Source organism: Carcharodon carcharias, chromosome 3 (assembly GCF_017639515.1).
Source record: "Carcharodon carcharias isolate sCarCar2 chromosome 3, sCarCar2.pri, whole genome shotgun sequence".
Classification (NCBI taxonomy): Eukaryota; Metazoa; Chordata; class Chondrichthyes; order Lamniformes; family Lamnidae; genus Carcharodon; species Carcharodon carcharias.
The window spans coordinates 217,082,374-217,097,823 of NC_054469.1; the positions used below are offsets into that span (position 1 = coordinate 217,082,374).

Below are 15,450 nucleotides of genomic sequence, written 5' to 3' on the forward strand. Positions count from 1 at the left end.
AAATCCCATTGGAGATACACTGTTTGATCCATTGTTGACCAAGGGCCTAGATGCCCTGTTGATCCTGCTGCACTGTTACTGACATTGAGTCATGGATTCATTTACGGCACAGAAGGAGGCCATTTGGCCCATCAAGTCCATGGCGGCTCCCTGCAGAGCAGTCTAGTCAGTAACTTTCACCCGCTCAGTCCCTGCTGCCCTGTAAGTTTATTTCTTTCAAGTGTCCATCTAATTTCTTTCTGGAATCATTGATTGTTTCCACATCCACCACCCTCATTCTCAGCAAATTCCAGGTCATTACCACTCACTGCATAAAAATGTTCTCCTTTCATTCCCTCTGCACCTCTTTCATTCCCTCGGCATCAATCTTAAATCTATTTTCCCTCTACCTTAAGCCTGTCATAATCTTGTACACCTCTACAAAATCTCCTCTCAATCTCCTTCCCTCCAAGGAGAATAATCCCAGCCTTCCCAATCTAACTAAAACCCCATCCCTGGAACCACTGTGGTAAATCTCCTCTGCACCCTCTCAAGGATCATCACATCTGTTCTAAAGTGTGGTGACTAATGCTGGACACAGTACTCTAGTCGTGGCCTAACTAGAGCTTTATAAACATTCAGCATAACTTTCCTGCCTTTGTACTCAATGCCTCTATTTATGAAGCCCAAGATCCCATATGCTTTGCTAACCATTCTCTTACTACATCCTACCATTTTCAAAGATCAATACAAATATACCTGCTGGTCCAAAAATACTGTTCGGTAGTTACAATGATTTCATGGATGAGATATATGGAAGCAGCCTTATAATCACATATTGTATTGCCAAGAGTTTGCAATTATTCATTTTTCCTCCATTCACTGTGTTCTGTGGGCTGAGAGAAAAATGTCTGGTTTTTCGGACCGCTGGATTTGGGGTACTGTACCTGTATTAAATTCCATCTGCCACTTCTCTGCCCACCCTGCTAGCCTACATCTTGTTGGAGGCTATTTGTATCATCATCACTCTCACTTTCAGCAACTTTGTGAGTGAAACCTTTTTGAGTTGCAGGGTGGAGGATGAGCAGATGCCATTTGATGTCCTGATATAGCAAATTATACCCCATTGTTTTTATATTCTACCTGAAAGCATTCTCATGCTTTAAAGTGTTTCTGGTTATTTATTGTACTTCTGATACTTGCCAGTTTGTGCCTTATATTTCCATTTAGCTAGAAAGAAATATATCCACCAATGTGAAGATTATTTGGGAGCATGGTGGTACTCAGATTACTGCAAGGGGGTGGGGGGAGGGGTGTAATTATTCAACTTTAGGTTTCACCATCTCTGTTAAAGGAGGATTTTCAAATTGCACAAACCCTATGGAACAAGCACTACTGTGAAACTAACAGATGGAGGCAAAATCATTCATGTCATTTGCCTTTGTATCCTTAAAAAGATGCAGTATTTAAACAACATAGCTAATGTGATGTATTTCATGACTTATTATGTTGGGTTTAATGCTCCAAGAAAGCCTTTCATTGAAGCCATCAGATAGAATCAGTCAACCATTCCCAATGTCAATGACTCATTAACAAGAGAAAGCTAGAAACACTCAGACAAGTGTGTATTTCAATCACATCTCTCCATTAATTTAACAGAACATCACAGAGAATTAATATAGCAACAGGCTCATGTTAACTCATGTTTCATTCCTCATGTTTTGCACTGTGTATCTAATTATAGAAACTCTCCTGGAGGACTCCTAGACCAGTTAATCAATTAAGGGCAGCTCTGTGGTCGGTGCCAGAGAAATGGAGTGAAAGTCATGCACATGACAGCATGGAAAAGAGAGGTAAGAGTTCCCAATGCCCCTTCTCGATCTACAGTGTGAGTCAATATCCAATCACATGTTGGACTTAAATGTGGGAGGCATGATTGTGAAATTTATAGATGACACAAAAATTGGCCATGTAGTTGATAGTGAAGAGGATAGCTGTGGTCTCCAGAATGATGTGCTCTGAAGAAGGGTCATACAGACTCGAAATGTCAACTCTGTTTCTCTCTCCACAGACATTGTCAGACCTGCTGAGTTTCTCCAGCATTTTATGTTTTTGTTCCAGAACGATATCAATGGTTTGACTGAGCGGAAAAGTGGCAAATGGAGTTCAATCCAGAGAAGTGTGAAGGAATGCATCTTGAAAGGGAAAACAAAGCAAGGGAATACTCGATAAAAAGGAGATTGGAAGGGGTAGAGGAAGTGAGAGACCTTGAAGTGCACATCCACAGGTCCCTGCAGGTGGCAGGATAGGTGGACAAGGTGGTAAAGAAAGCATATGGAATGTTTTCCTTCATTGGACAAGGTATAGAATACAAAAGCAGGGATGTAATGCTGGAACTGTATAAAATGCTAGTTAGGCCACAGCTGGAATTTTGTGTACAGTTCGGTCACCACATTACAGGAAGAACATAATTTTTTCTGGAGAGATCGTAGATGAGATGTTTCCAGGGCTTGAAAACTGTAGCCATGAGGAGAGATTGGATAGGCTGGATTGCTTTCCTTAGAACAGAGGGGGCTGAAGAGTGACTTGATTGAGGGGCCGAGATAGGATAGACAGGAAAGACTTGTTTCCCCTAGTGGAGGGGTCAATTACCAGGGGACACAGATTTATGGTGATTGGTAGAAGAATTAGAGGGCATATTAGGAAAAACGTCTTTCACCCAGAGGGTAGTGGGTGTCTGGAATTCGCTGGCCGGAATGGTGATTGAGGCAGAAACCTTCAACTCATTTAAAAGGTACCTGGATCTGCACCTTAAGTGCTGTAACCTGCTATGGACCAGGTGTTCGAAGGTAGGATTAGAATGGGCAGCTAGTTTTTGCAGCTGACGCAGACACGATGGGCTGAATGATGTCTTTCTAAGCTGTAACTTTTCAATGGCTCTATGGTTTTCTATAGTTCACAGGTTTGACTCTGGTTCACAGCACAGGCGCCAGATCCAGGAAACAGCAGTCACAACAATTCGAAAGGAAAGGAAACTGCTGATGATAAAAGTAGTTGAGTTGAAAATGAGCCTAACAGTGAAGTAAAAGGCGCTAAGCCCAGATAAAATGGAAATGAAAGTAACAAAGTCTGTTCACGAACAATGGGAGATATTCAAACAGAAAATGATTAGGATGCAGACTAGATATATCACAACAAGAAATAATTGAGAAAATCCGTGGAATTACTTATGGAAATAACAGAGTGATTGATGGGTATATGGATTTTCACAAGGTGTTTGACAAAGTTTCACACAGGGTGTTTTTGATTAATTTAAGACTCATGGGGTTTAAGTTGGACTTTGGAACAACAGATTGAAAGGTTGGTATTGAATCAGACAGATATTTTACAAATCTCATTGCAATTTCAAAGAAGTAGTGGAAATGTATAAATAGCAGCTGAATCCATAGCACCCATTTTACTATCTCCCAAAGCTAAACTTTGCTTGATAGAGGGCAATTTTGGTGTTTCTTTTGCACTGAAAAGGGGGTTGAGAGCTGAACCAAAATACCATGGAGCGGAACATGTAGAGTTACCACTGAGCTCCTGTCTGTCCCGATTACCAGGCCAATCCCAATTGAGGTGACCAATGCTCCTGATGCCAATGGGAGCCTATCCAGCAATGACACATTTACAACCTCTGCCCAGTTACGGGCAGATTCTGCTTTCAGTCTCCAATGATTCTAAATGTTGTGAGGTGGCCATTTTGAGTGATTATTAAATGGATCTTTAGCTATCGTTGGGGACACAAGTTTGACAGGTCTTTTTAAAACAGTCTTTGTAGGTTTTGAGATTTTCACATTTAAAGTACTTTTGTGGTTCAGGAGTAGCGTTCTCATCTCTGAGGCAGAAGGTAATGGGTCTAAACCACACTCTAGATTTTGAACACAAAGTGGGTTTTTGTGATAATTAGAACACTCCCAGTCAATACTGAGGAGTGCCACACTTTTGGAGTGATGGAACTGAGGGAAGAGTTGACTATTGGAGAGGCACTACTAGGAAGTCCTACACTCTTGGAGGTGTCGTCTTTTTGGATGCGGTATTAAGTCATTAACCCTCTCAGATGGACATAAACGATCCCATGGCTTTATTTCAAAGAAGAGCAGGTGAGTTCTCCATGGTGTCCTCAGCCAATATTTATCCCTCAATCAACATCACAAAAACAGATTGTCTGGTCATTATCACATGTTGTTTGTGGAGCTTGTGGTGCACAAGTTTTCTGCTGTGTTTCCTATATTACAACAATCCCTACACTTTAAAAGTACTTCATTAGCTATAAAGCGGTTTGGGTCATCCTGAAACATGAACGATGCTATACAATTGCAAATCTTTCTTTAGCTGGAGGACACCATGCCACCTTAGACAACTGCCACTGATGTGACATGATAAAAAACAATGGGCCATCACTCTTTACACATGACTCAATCTCCTGATTTTCATTTTAAAACGTTGCCGAGTTGCTCTGGTCCATGACAGATTTTGCATTTGGCATGTAATTTATAAACATTCCAAAGCAGATAAAACCAAAGGGTATTGGAATCCTACCTGTGTTGGGATCCACAGAAAAGTATGGCTGTCCCTGCAGGATACTGTACACCACCCTGGCACTGTTTCCATATGTCGGATCATCAGCATCTGTAGCTGTTATCTGAAGTACCGATGTACCTGTATAAAGACACAGATAAAAGGACTCAATAAAAACTTTTGGTAAAATAACTTATTACCCTTTGGAAAACAATGGAGCGTTTGGAGAAACTCTTACATTTTGCTATGCAAGTAACATTACAAGAGGTTTCAATTTTACTGAGGTACCTGTTGGCTCACTAGGTTGAATGCCTTTATAAAGGGCTTAACTCCCCAAAAATTAAATATGATTGGATAATTCCAACATAACTCACAGAATAATCAACATGATACAGTCCATAATTTAACAATATTCAGTAACCATATTCAAGTGGTCATTAAGATGTCTGGTGTGCAAACTTTTTAAATGTATTCTTATCCTTGCACACAGGAGAAACAGCTGACATTATACATTCTCATTTACTCTCATATCACTTCTGAGAAATCACGGCTATAAGCATGAACAGCATCACCATGGTCACTAATAAAACTGCAGCAATGCTGAATTAAATTGTTTAAAGATGAGGAGGGCCGAAATTCCATGGTTTCAGGGATTGAGATGCTGTTGTTAGCTGCAGGTGGATGCAGAATTTGAAGTCAGTCCTGGTCTCCCCAAGACACCACCCCTTATTGCCTTGCCACAAATACCTGGGAATTTGGCCAGGTGTACGATGTTAACTGAGGGAAATATATCTCATGATATAATCCCAAGCACTGAAGATTGCTCAGGATCGAGGAGAAAATTTAGCCTTGATAAACACAATTTATCAAAACAACCTCGGAACTATGGATTGAGTTCAAGAAACTGGTCTGCAGAGAATGCAGCACCACCTTTGAGTTTCTTCATGCTTTTAGGTTAGTGATACCAGTTGACTTCTACTGTTTTCATGAGAATGAAAATAGGGAGAGGTATTTAACAGTTGGCTGTCACTCACTGCCCTAGCTCGGTGTCAACGCCTTGTTCTATAACGTTCTTGTGAAGCACGTTGGGAGGTTTTACTATGTTAAACGCACAATAGAAAAGCAAGTTGTTTTGTTCTTGCTGTTATTTCACCTAAAGTCTACATTATCCCTGAGGTATTTTGCCCGTCAGAATTACTGGTCCAGTCATTTTAGCTTTGGTTTTACTCCTTGGCAGGAATCGGGCAGGTGGACACAGGAAATGCAGCAAACCACCCAGACATCCTCAGGTGGACACAGGAAATGCAGCAAACCACCCAGACATCCTCAGGTGGACACAGGAAATGCAGCAAACCACCCAGACATCCTCAGGTGGACACAGGAAATGCAGCAAACCACCCAGACATCCTCAGGTGGACACAGGAAATGCAGCAAACCACCCAGACATCCTCAGGTGGACACAGGAAATGCAGCAAACCACCCAGACATCCTCAGGTGGACACAGGAAATGCAGCAAACCACCCAGACATCCTCAGGTGGACACAGGAAATGCAGCAAACCACCCAGACATCCTCAGGTGGACACAGGAAATGCAGCAAACCACCCAGACATCCTCAGGTGGACACAGGAAATGCAGCAAACCACCCAGACATCCTCAGGTGGACACAGGAAATGCAGCAAACCACCCAGACATCCTCAGCACAAGGGCCCAGTGGGGTTTTTTTTTGGGGGGGGGGGGGGGGGGGGTGGGGAAGGGGTGGGTGGGGGGCCACACCATTAGGTGGAGCCCAGGGCAGGGGAGGACTAAACCTGCCTGTGGAACCCAGCGGTGAATTTCTGCTGCTTCTGTCCCCACAAGGAATGTCAAAGAAATGAAAGCTGGTCTGCCAGGGACCCCCATTTCCCACTCTGACTCGTGGCTAAAACAACAGCTCATGAGGTGACCCGAGTGTGTTCTGCAATATAAACCCCTCCATGTCCTGTAGCTTGTGGAGGTAGTTCAGGACGTTGGTGAGTGAGTCCTCGGGATGATTTTAACTCCCTTGCAAAGGTTTCCATTGAGCGGGATGGATTCAAATGGGTCCTTTTTTGTAAAATTTTTCCTAATATGATGTCAGTTCAGCTCCAGTGCAATTTTCAATTAGATTAACTACAAGCAAGACACTGCCTCAATTCATGATTCTCCTAAAGCATAACATCCTGATACACTGGGGATATTTTTGCACAACATGGGAGCACAGGAAATAAGAGCAGGATTAGGCCATTCAGCCCCTCAAGCTTGCTCTGCCGATCAATTAGATCATGGTTGATCTTCTACTTCAACACCGTTTTCCTGCATTATCCCATATCCCTTGATGTCTTTAATATCTAGAAATCCATTGATTTGTCTTGAAGGTAATGACTGAGCCTGCGCAGTCATCTGGGGTAGAGAATTCCAAAGATTCACCACCCTCTGAATGAAGAAATCCCTCCTCATCCTGGTCCTAACAGCCAGAGGTTGTGATACACATTGGTACTAATGACATAGGCAGGGAGAGAGATGAGATCCTGCAGCGGGAGTTCAGGGAGTTAGGCAGAAAGTTAAAAAACAGGACCTCTAGGGTTGTAATCTCAGGGTTACTCCCTGTGCCACGTGCCAGTGAGGCTAGAAATAGGAAGATAGTGCAGCTGAACACATGGCTGAACAGATGGTGCAGGAAGAAGGGTTTCCGATATCTGGGTCAGTGGGATCTCTACCGGGGCAGGTGGAACCTGTACAAGAAGGATGGGTTGCATCTAAACTAGAGGGGCACCAATATCCTGCGAGGTTTACTAGTGTCACTCGGGAGGGTTTAAGCTAGTATGGCAGTAAGTCAGCTGGTGAAATAAAGGACTGGGAACCAGTGAATATGGCCAGTAAGACTAAGAGGAAGGGCAGGCAGGGAGAAATTACTGAATACAGTGGGACTGGGGGTCTGAAATGCATTTGTTTCAATACGAGAAGTAAAACAGGCAAGGCAGATAAGATTAGAGCTTGGATTAGTACTTGGGACTATGATGTTATTGCTATTACAGAGACTTGGTTGAAGGATGGACGGGAATGGCAGATAAACGTTCCAGGATTTAGATGTGTCAGGCAGGATAGAGAGGGATGTAGAAGAGGTGGGGGAGTGGCACTGCTGGTTAAGGGGAATATCACAGCTGTATGACAGGAGGACACTTCGGAGGGTTCATGCAGTGAGGCAATATGGGTAGAGCTCCGGAATAGGAAGGGTGCAGTCGCAATGTTGGGGGTTTACTGTAGGCCTCCCAATTGCCGGCAGGAGATTGAGGAACAGTTATGTAGGCCTATTTTGGAAAGATGTAAAAGCAATAGGGTTGTTGTGGTGGATGGTTTTAACTTTCTCTATATTGACTGGGAATCACTTAGCGCTAGGGGTTTGGATGGTGCAGAATTTGTAAGGTGCATCCAGGAGGGCTTCCTGAGACAATATGTAGATAGTCCAACTAGGGAAGGGGCAATACTGGACCTGGTATTAGGGAATGAACCCAGCCAGCTGGTCGAAGTTTCAGTAGGGGAGCATTTTGGGAAAAGTGACCATAATTCAGTAAGTTTCAAGGTACTGGTGGATAAGGAAAACAGGAGACCTCAGGTTAAGGTGCTTAATTGGGGGAAGGCTAATTATAACAGTATTAGGCAGGAACTGAGGAATCTAGACTGGAGGCGGATGATTGAGGGCAAATCAAAACTGACATGTGGGGGCTTTCAAACGTCAATTGATAAGAATTCAGGACCGGCATGTTCCTGCTAGGATGAAGGATAAGCATGGCAAGTTTTAGGAACCTTGGATAATGAAGGATTTTGTGAGATTAGTCAAAAAGAAAAGGGAAGCATTCATAAGGGCGAGAAGGCTGAGAACAGATGAAGCCTGTGGAGAATATAAAGAAAGTAGGAAGAAACTTAATCAAGGAGTCAGGAGGGCTAAAAGGGGTCATGAAATGTCATTGGCAACCAGGATTAAGGAAAATCCCAAGGCCTTTTATACAAATGTAAAAAGCAAGAGGGTAGCCAGGGAAAGGGTAGGCCCACTCAGGGACAGAGGTGGGAATCTGTGTGTGGAGCCAGAAGAAATGGGAGAGATACTAAATGAATACTTCTCATAAGTATTCACCAATGAGAAGGACTTAGTTGTCGATTTGTCAAGGGAAGAGTGTGTAGATAGCCTGGATCATGTTGAGATCAAAAAAGAGGAAGTGTTAGGCGTCTTGAAGAATACTAAGGTGGATAAGTCCCCAGGGCCAGATGTGATCTACCCCAGAGTACTGAGGGAGGCAAGGGAGGAGACTGCTGGGGCCTTGACAGAAATCTTTGTATCCTCACTGGCTACGGGTGAGGGCCCAGTGGACTGGAGAATGGCCAATGTTGCTCCATTGTTTAAGAAGGGTAGCAGGGATAATACAGGAAATTACAGGCCGGTGAACCTTACGTCAGTGTTAGGGAAATTATTGGAGAAGATTCTTCGTGACAGGATTTACCACCATTTGGAAAAAATGGGCGTGTTAGTGAGAGGCAGCATGATTTTATGAAGGGGAAGTCGTGTCTCACTAACTTGATTGAGTTTTTCGAGGAAGTGACAAAGATGATCGATGATGGAAGGGCAGTGGATGTTATATACATGGATTTCAGTAAGGCCTTTGACAAGGTCCCTCAAGGCAGACTGGTACAGAAGGTAAAGTCGCACGGGATCAGAGGTGAGCTCGCAAGATGGATTCAGAATTGGCTAAGTCATAGAAGACAGAGGGTAGCAGTGGAAGGGTGCTTTTCTGAATGGAGAGCTGTGACTAGTGGAGTTCCTTAGGGATCAATGCTGGGACATTTGCTGTTTGTAGTATATATAAATGATTTGGAGGAAAATGTAACTGGGCTAATTAGTAAAATTGCAGACAACACTAAGGTTGGAGGAGTTGCAGATAGTGAAGAGGATTGTCAAAGAATACAACAGGATATAGAATGGTTGGAGACTTGGGTGGAGAAATGGCAGATGGAGTTTAATCTGGACAACTACAAGGTAATGCATTTTGGAAGGTCTAATACAGGCAGGAATTATACAGTAAATAGCAGAACACTTAAGTCCATTGACGGGCAGAGGGATCTGGGTGTACAGGTCCACAGGTTACTGAAAATGGCAACGCAGGTGGATAAGGTAGTCAGGAAGGCATATGGCATGCTTACTTTCATCAGCAGGGGTATTGAGTATAAAAGCTGGGAAGTCATGGTTAGGCCACACTTGGAATGTTGCATGCAATTCAGGTCGCCACATTACCAGAAGGATATGGAGGCATTGGGGAGGGTGCAGAGGAGGTTTACCAGAATGCTGCCTGGTCTGGAGGTTATTAGCTATGAGGAAAGTTTGGAGAAACTTGGATTGTTCTCACTAGAGTGACAGAGATTGAGGGGCGACTTGATAGAAGTTTACAAAATTATGAGTGGCATGGACAGAGTAGATAGTCAGAAGCTTTATCCCAGGGAGGAAGAGTCAGTTACTAGGGGACATAGATTTAAGGTGAGAGGAGAAAACTATAGAGGAGATGTGTGGGGCAAGTTTTTTACGCAGAGTGTAGTGAGTGTCTGGAATTTGCTGCCAGAGGAGGTGGTGGAAGCAGGAAGAAGCTGTGATTGTTGGGACAAGCAAGCAGTAATAGGAGGAGATAACCGAAAGATGTCACAGACAAAAGAACAAAGAGGTGTTGAAGGTGGTGATATTATCTAAAAGAATGTGCTAATTAAGAGTGGATAGCAGGACAAGCAAGGTACAAATTGCTCCAGTGGGGGTGGGGTGAAATACAACTAAAAGGGCATAAAAGGGATAGATAAATGATTGGTGGACTACATTTAAAAATAATGGAAATAGATGGGAAAAGAAAAATCTATGTAAGTTATTGGAAAAAACACAGACACGGTTGAGGGCCCTGTCAATTACTGTGGGTGGAAAACCTCGGTTAATGAAGAAGGAGGACATATTCAAAAACAATTCCTCTGACATGTCCTTCTTATTCATTAACTGAGGTTTTCCACCCACGGTAGTTGACAGGGCCCTCAACTGTGTCCGGCCCATCTCCCACACATCTGCCCTCACGCCTTCTCCTCCCTCCAGAAACATAATAGGGTCCCTCTTGTCCTCACTTATCACCCCACCAGCCTTTGCATTCAAAGGATCATCCTCCGCGATTTCCGCCAACTCCAGCATGATGCCACCACCAAACGCATCTTCCCTTCACCCCCCCGTCAGCATTCCGTAGGGATTGTTTCTTCCGGGACACCCTGGTCCACTCCTATATCACTCCCTACTCCTCAACCCCCTCCTATGGCACCTCCCCATGCGAACGCAAGATATGCAACACTTGCCCCTTCACTTCCTCTCTCCTCACCGTCCAAGAACCCAAACACTCCTTTCAAGTGAAGCAGCATTTCACTTGCACTTCCGTCAATTTAGTCTACTGCATTCGCTGCTCCCAATGCAGTTTCCTCTACATTGGAGAGACCAAACGCATACTGGGTGACCGCTTTGCAGAACACCTTCGGTGTGTCCACAAGCATCCCCCAGACCGCCCTGTCGCTTGCCTTTTTAACACTCCACCCTGCTCCCTTGCCCACATGTCTGTCCTTGGCTTGCTGCATTGTTCCAGTGAAGCCCAACGCAAACTGGAGGAACAGCACCACATCTTCCGACTAGGCACTTTACAGCCTTCCAGACTGAATATTGAGTTCAACAATTTTAGATCTTGAACTTCCTCCTCCATCCCCACCCCCTTTCCATTTCTTGCCCCCTCCTTTTTGTTTTTTCCAATAATTTACATAGATTTTTCTTTTCCCACCTATTTCCATTATTTTTAAATGTATTCCACCAATCATTTATCTATACCTTGTATGCCCTTTTAGTCTTATTTCACCCCACCCCCACTAGAGCTATCTGACCTTGCTTGTCCTGCTATCCACTCTTAATTAGCACATTCTTTTAGATAATTTCACCACCTTCAGCACCTCTTTATTCTTTTGTCTGTGACATCTTTAGGTTATCTCCTCCTATCACTGCTTGCTTGTCCCAACAACCACAACACCCCACCCCCAGCAACCCCGCTTCTCCCCACCTTAAACCAGCTTATATTTCACCCCTCTCCTATTTTTACTTAGTTCTGTTGAAGGGTCATGAGGACTCGCAACGTCAGCTGTGCTCTTCTCCGCCGATGCTGCCAGACCTGCTGAGTTTTTCCAGGTATTTCTGATTCTGTTTTTGTTTTGGATTTCCAGCATCTGCATTTTTTTGTTTTTATATATATGTATAGATAAAAGTAGACAGGGGTCAAGTACAATGTGCTATAAACACAAGATCAAATGTAAGTGGTTTGGAAAAGAGGGCGAGAGAAACATCCTTGCACAGAATGTTGTGAGGCTGTCGAATGCACTCCCAGGATTAGTGTTTGAGGTAGAAACCATCCAAGATTAAGTGGGAAAAGTGGTTGAAGGAAAAAGGTTTGAAGGGAGGTGGGATGAGGACCGGCAAATGTGACTAGAATAATTTGCTTGCAGGATGAAGAAAAGACTTGTCCGGTCAAATGGCCTGTTTCTGTGCTGTGGCTTCTATTTTGGGGTCGGTTTCATAGTGATTATGTTACTGGACTGGTAATTCAGAGGAAAAACAAAAACAGAATTACCTGGAAAAACTCAGCAGGTCTGGCAGCATCGGCGGAGAAGAAAAGAGTTGACGTTTCGAGTCCTCATGACCCTTCAACTGTGCTGCCAGACCTGCTGAGTTTTTCCAGCTAATTCTGTTTTTGTTTTGGATTTCCAGCATCCGCAGTTTTTTGTTTTCATCTCTGTGGTAATTCAGAGGTATGAGTTCAAACCTCATCCATCATGCAACTGGGGAATTTAAATTCAATTAATTAATTAAACTGGTCTAAAAATCTACTTCGGTAACGGTGATTTTGAAACTACCATAGTGTCGTAAGGAACCATCTAGTTTACTAATGTCCTCTTGGGAAGGAAATCCACTGTCCTATCCCAGTCATGGTCTAAGAGATTCCAAAATTACTCACTTTTAACTGCACTCTGAAATGGCCTATTAAGCCATACAGTTGCATTCAGGGAGGTAGCTCACCACCACCTTAGGGTGGTGTTAGGGATTAGGGGTGGCAATAAATGCTGGCTTTGCCAATGATGCTCACATCTCCTGAATAAACAAATGAGAACAATGTATTTCTACTGCATATAACTCATGGTTATGAAAGAGATCCTCTTAACTTAGAATATCTGATTTGAAGATTTTTGGTATGGTATCCAACTATCTTAAAACAGGAGTGAAAGCTGCTTTCTGTATCTGAAGTATTAAACTGCTCCACAATGTTTCCTACTGAAATTCAGTCACAAGTAGTTTTGTTAAACAAACACATTATTCAGGTTTTTAATTTCCATTAGTTTGCAATATGAATAGATTGTTCATTTGACAGCTGACACTGATAGTTTTGCATTACAGCAAAGCAGTTTTGAAATCACAGTAATTGAAAATGACATAACCCCAGATGTAGATTCCTCTCCGTGTGTAAAGCATGTGCAACCCCTGAGGGAGGCTCTTTCATACCATTTATGCTTCATATTGTGTGAAGTATATCTTCAATGCCAGGTTTAAAAAATTGCTCAAAGATTTTTTTTTGAACTAGCACATGCATCACCCATGCCCCAAAAGATTAAAGATATTGAGACCAGAATCTTCATGGCAGAGTTCTCTCTGGTTGTTGGAATGGGTTTCAGTGTCCACAATAGAAATCGAGTGCTGCTTTGCTGCGTGAATAGAATGGCACAGCTCTGCTGAACTCAATACATTTTGGGATTCTTGGGGAATCGAAGGATATGGGGAGCAAGTAGGAAAGTGGAGTTGAGGACGAAGATCAACCATGATTGTACTGAATGGCAGGGCAGGTTCGAGGAGCTGGCTAGCCATTTCTATCGCTCATGTTCTTATGTTCAGTTTTACACTACAACTGCAAAATAAAATAACTCAGTAAAAACCCCTTGTGTTTACTCCTAGAATAAAACAAGAATGCAAATTTATTCTTTCAATAATTTAATGTCAAAATCCAAACTCATGACTGACCGTAGTTAAGGGATTCTGCCTCGATGGGTATAATTGTAATCACATATTAAGGACTTGTATAAAACAATATTAACTGTAAATGATTATAAAGATATTCAGCACTCATGCAACAAACATTTTGTTTAATTCCTCAAGAGTTAATTAGAGGTGAATCTATAACAATATAATACTTTTGCTAACCCAGTTTAGGAAGGTTAACAAATTACCAGTTGAAAAGAGACATGATTGTAAAATGTCTAGTTGTGTTTACATGTATGCACAGAATGGGATTTGGGTTATTCTCTTAATGAATATGTTTTGTGCTTTCTTTTTAACTATATATTGCTTGTGGACTTGTACTGCAGCTAAAATAATGAAATGGTTAAAACCATTCATCCCCAGGTTGTTTTTGGCTTTAACATGTCAGGGTAAAATCGAAGTGACTGAGCTGTTTACCTTCTGCTGAAGTGTAGAATATGTTATTCAAATCTGTTAATTTTTTTTGGAAGCCACGTTGTGAAACGAGACAGCCAAGACAATCTTAAGATAGAAAATGGAACAATAAGCCATGATATAAACAAGTTAATACCTGGTACTTTTTGAGGAACTTCTGCACAATAACGCTTGCAACACTGTAAAGAATCGACAAGGATAGTGTTTGTGACTAGAGACCTTAACAATCTGTAGAGTTGGGATTGAAAGGATTGATGAAGGTTGTGTCTCAACCCAAGGTAAAACAGGGTAATTATTTTTATTCATTTGTACCTCCACTGCTAAAGGTATTGCACTTAGTCCACACAATAAAGGATTACACTGTAACCATATTTGGTTTGTCAGATTTGAATTGTCTTACATGGGTGAATCTTAAATGCACTGCTTCCACCCAATATTAAAAAGCATGTCCAACTTATAAGAAGTCAGCTGTTGAGAGTTCTGTGGAGACCCTTGAAAAGAGTGGTGATTAATTCTACAGAAAGATTGATGACCTTCTCCATTCATCCCCTTGAATCTCTGCCAGTAGAGGAGAGCGCAGCCTTGCCAAAATTCTAAGGCCTTTGAATGGCCTCTTCATGTTATGCTGCAGTCAAATGATAGTGCTACAAATGATCAGAATACTATTACACAATGGCCCAAATCTCCCAATCGCTGGACCCACTGCATCTGATGCTGATGAGACAGATGACTGCGCATTTACCTGGTTACATTTAAAAAGACTAGACTTCTGATCGACGATGCAGAAGAGCTCTCTCAGCACAGGAATCCTTGCAGAGGACCTGCAAAGAGGATCAACGCAAAAGACATGCCCCCTTTTCTTTTTTTATTCATTCATGGGATGTGGGCTTCGCTGGCTGGGCCAGCATTTATTGCCCATCCCTAGTTGAGAAGGTGGCAGTGAGCTGCCTTCTTGAACCGCTGCAGTCCATGTGGTGTAGGTACACCCACAGTGCTGTTAGAGAGGGAGTTCCAGGATTTTGACCCAACGACAGTGGAGGAACGGCGATATATTTCCAAGTCAGGATGGTGAGTGACTTGGAGGGGAACTTCCAGGTGGTGGTTTTCCCATCTATTTGCTGCCTTTGTCCTTCTAGATGGTAATGCTCGTGGGTTTGTTAGGTGCTGATGAAGGAGCCTTGGTGAGTTTCTACAGTTCATCTTATAGATGGTACACACTGCTGCAACTGTGCGTGGGTGGTGGAGGTAGTGAATGTTTGTGGATGGGGTGCCAGTAGGCACTAGCTGCCATATTCTGCTAAGTATTTAAAGATCCAGTCTTTTAATGAATGAGCGTGGGTTAGTG

The 15,450-nt window shown here is 42.8% G+C and overlaps 1 protein-coding gene across 3 annotated transcripts in view; it reads right to left on the minus strand.

Moving 5' to 3' along the window:
* LOC121276107 (cadherin-18-like) overlaps positions 1 to 15,450 on the minus strand; it is a 361,197-nt gene that overhangs the window by 144,398 nt on the left and 201,349 nt on the right. For all 3 annotated transcript variants that reach the window (XM_041184065.1, XM_041184066.1, XM_041184064.1), the window contains exon 4: positions 4,564 to 4,683. In XM_041184065.1, the coding sequence (XP_041039999.1) occupies positions 4,564 to 4,683 (120 nt within the window). The remainder of the gene's footprint in view (positions 1 to 4,563; positions 4,684 to 15,450) is intronic.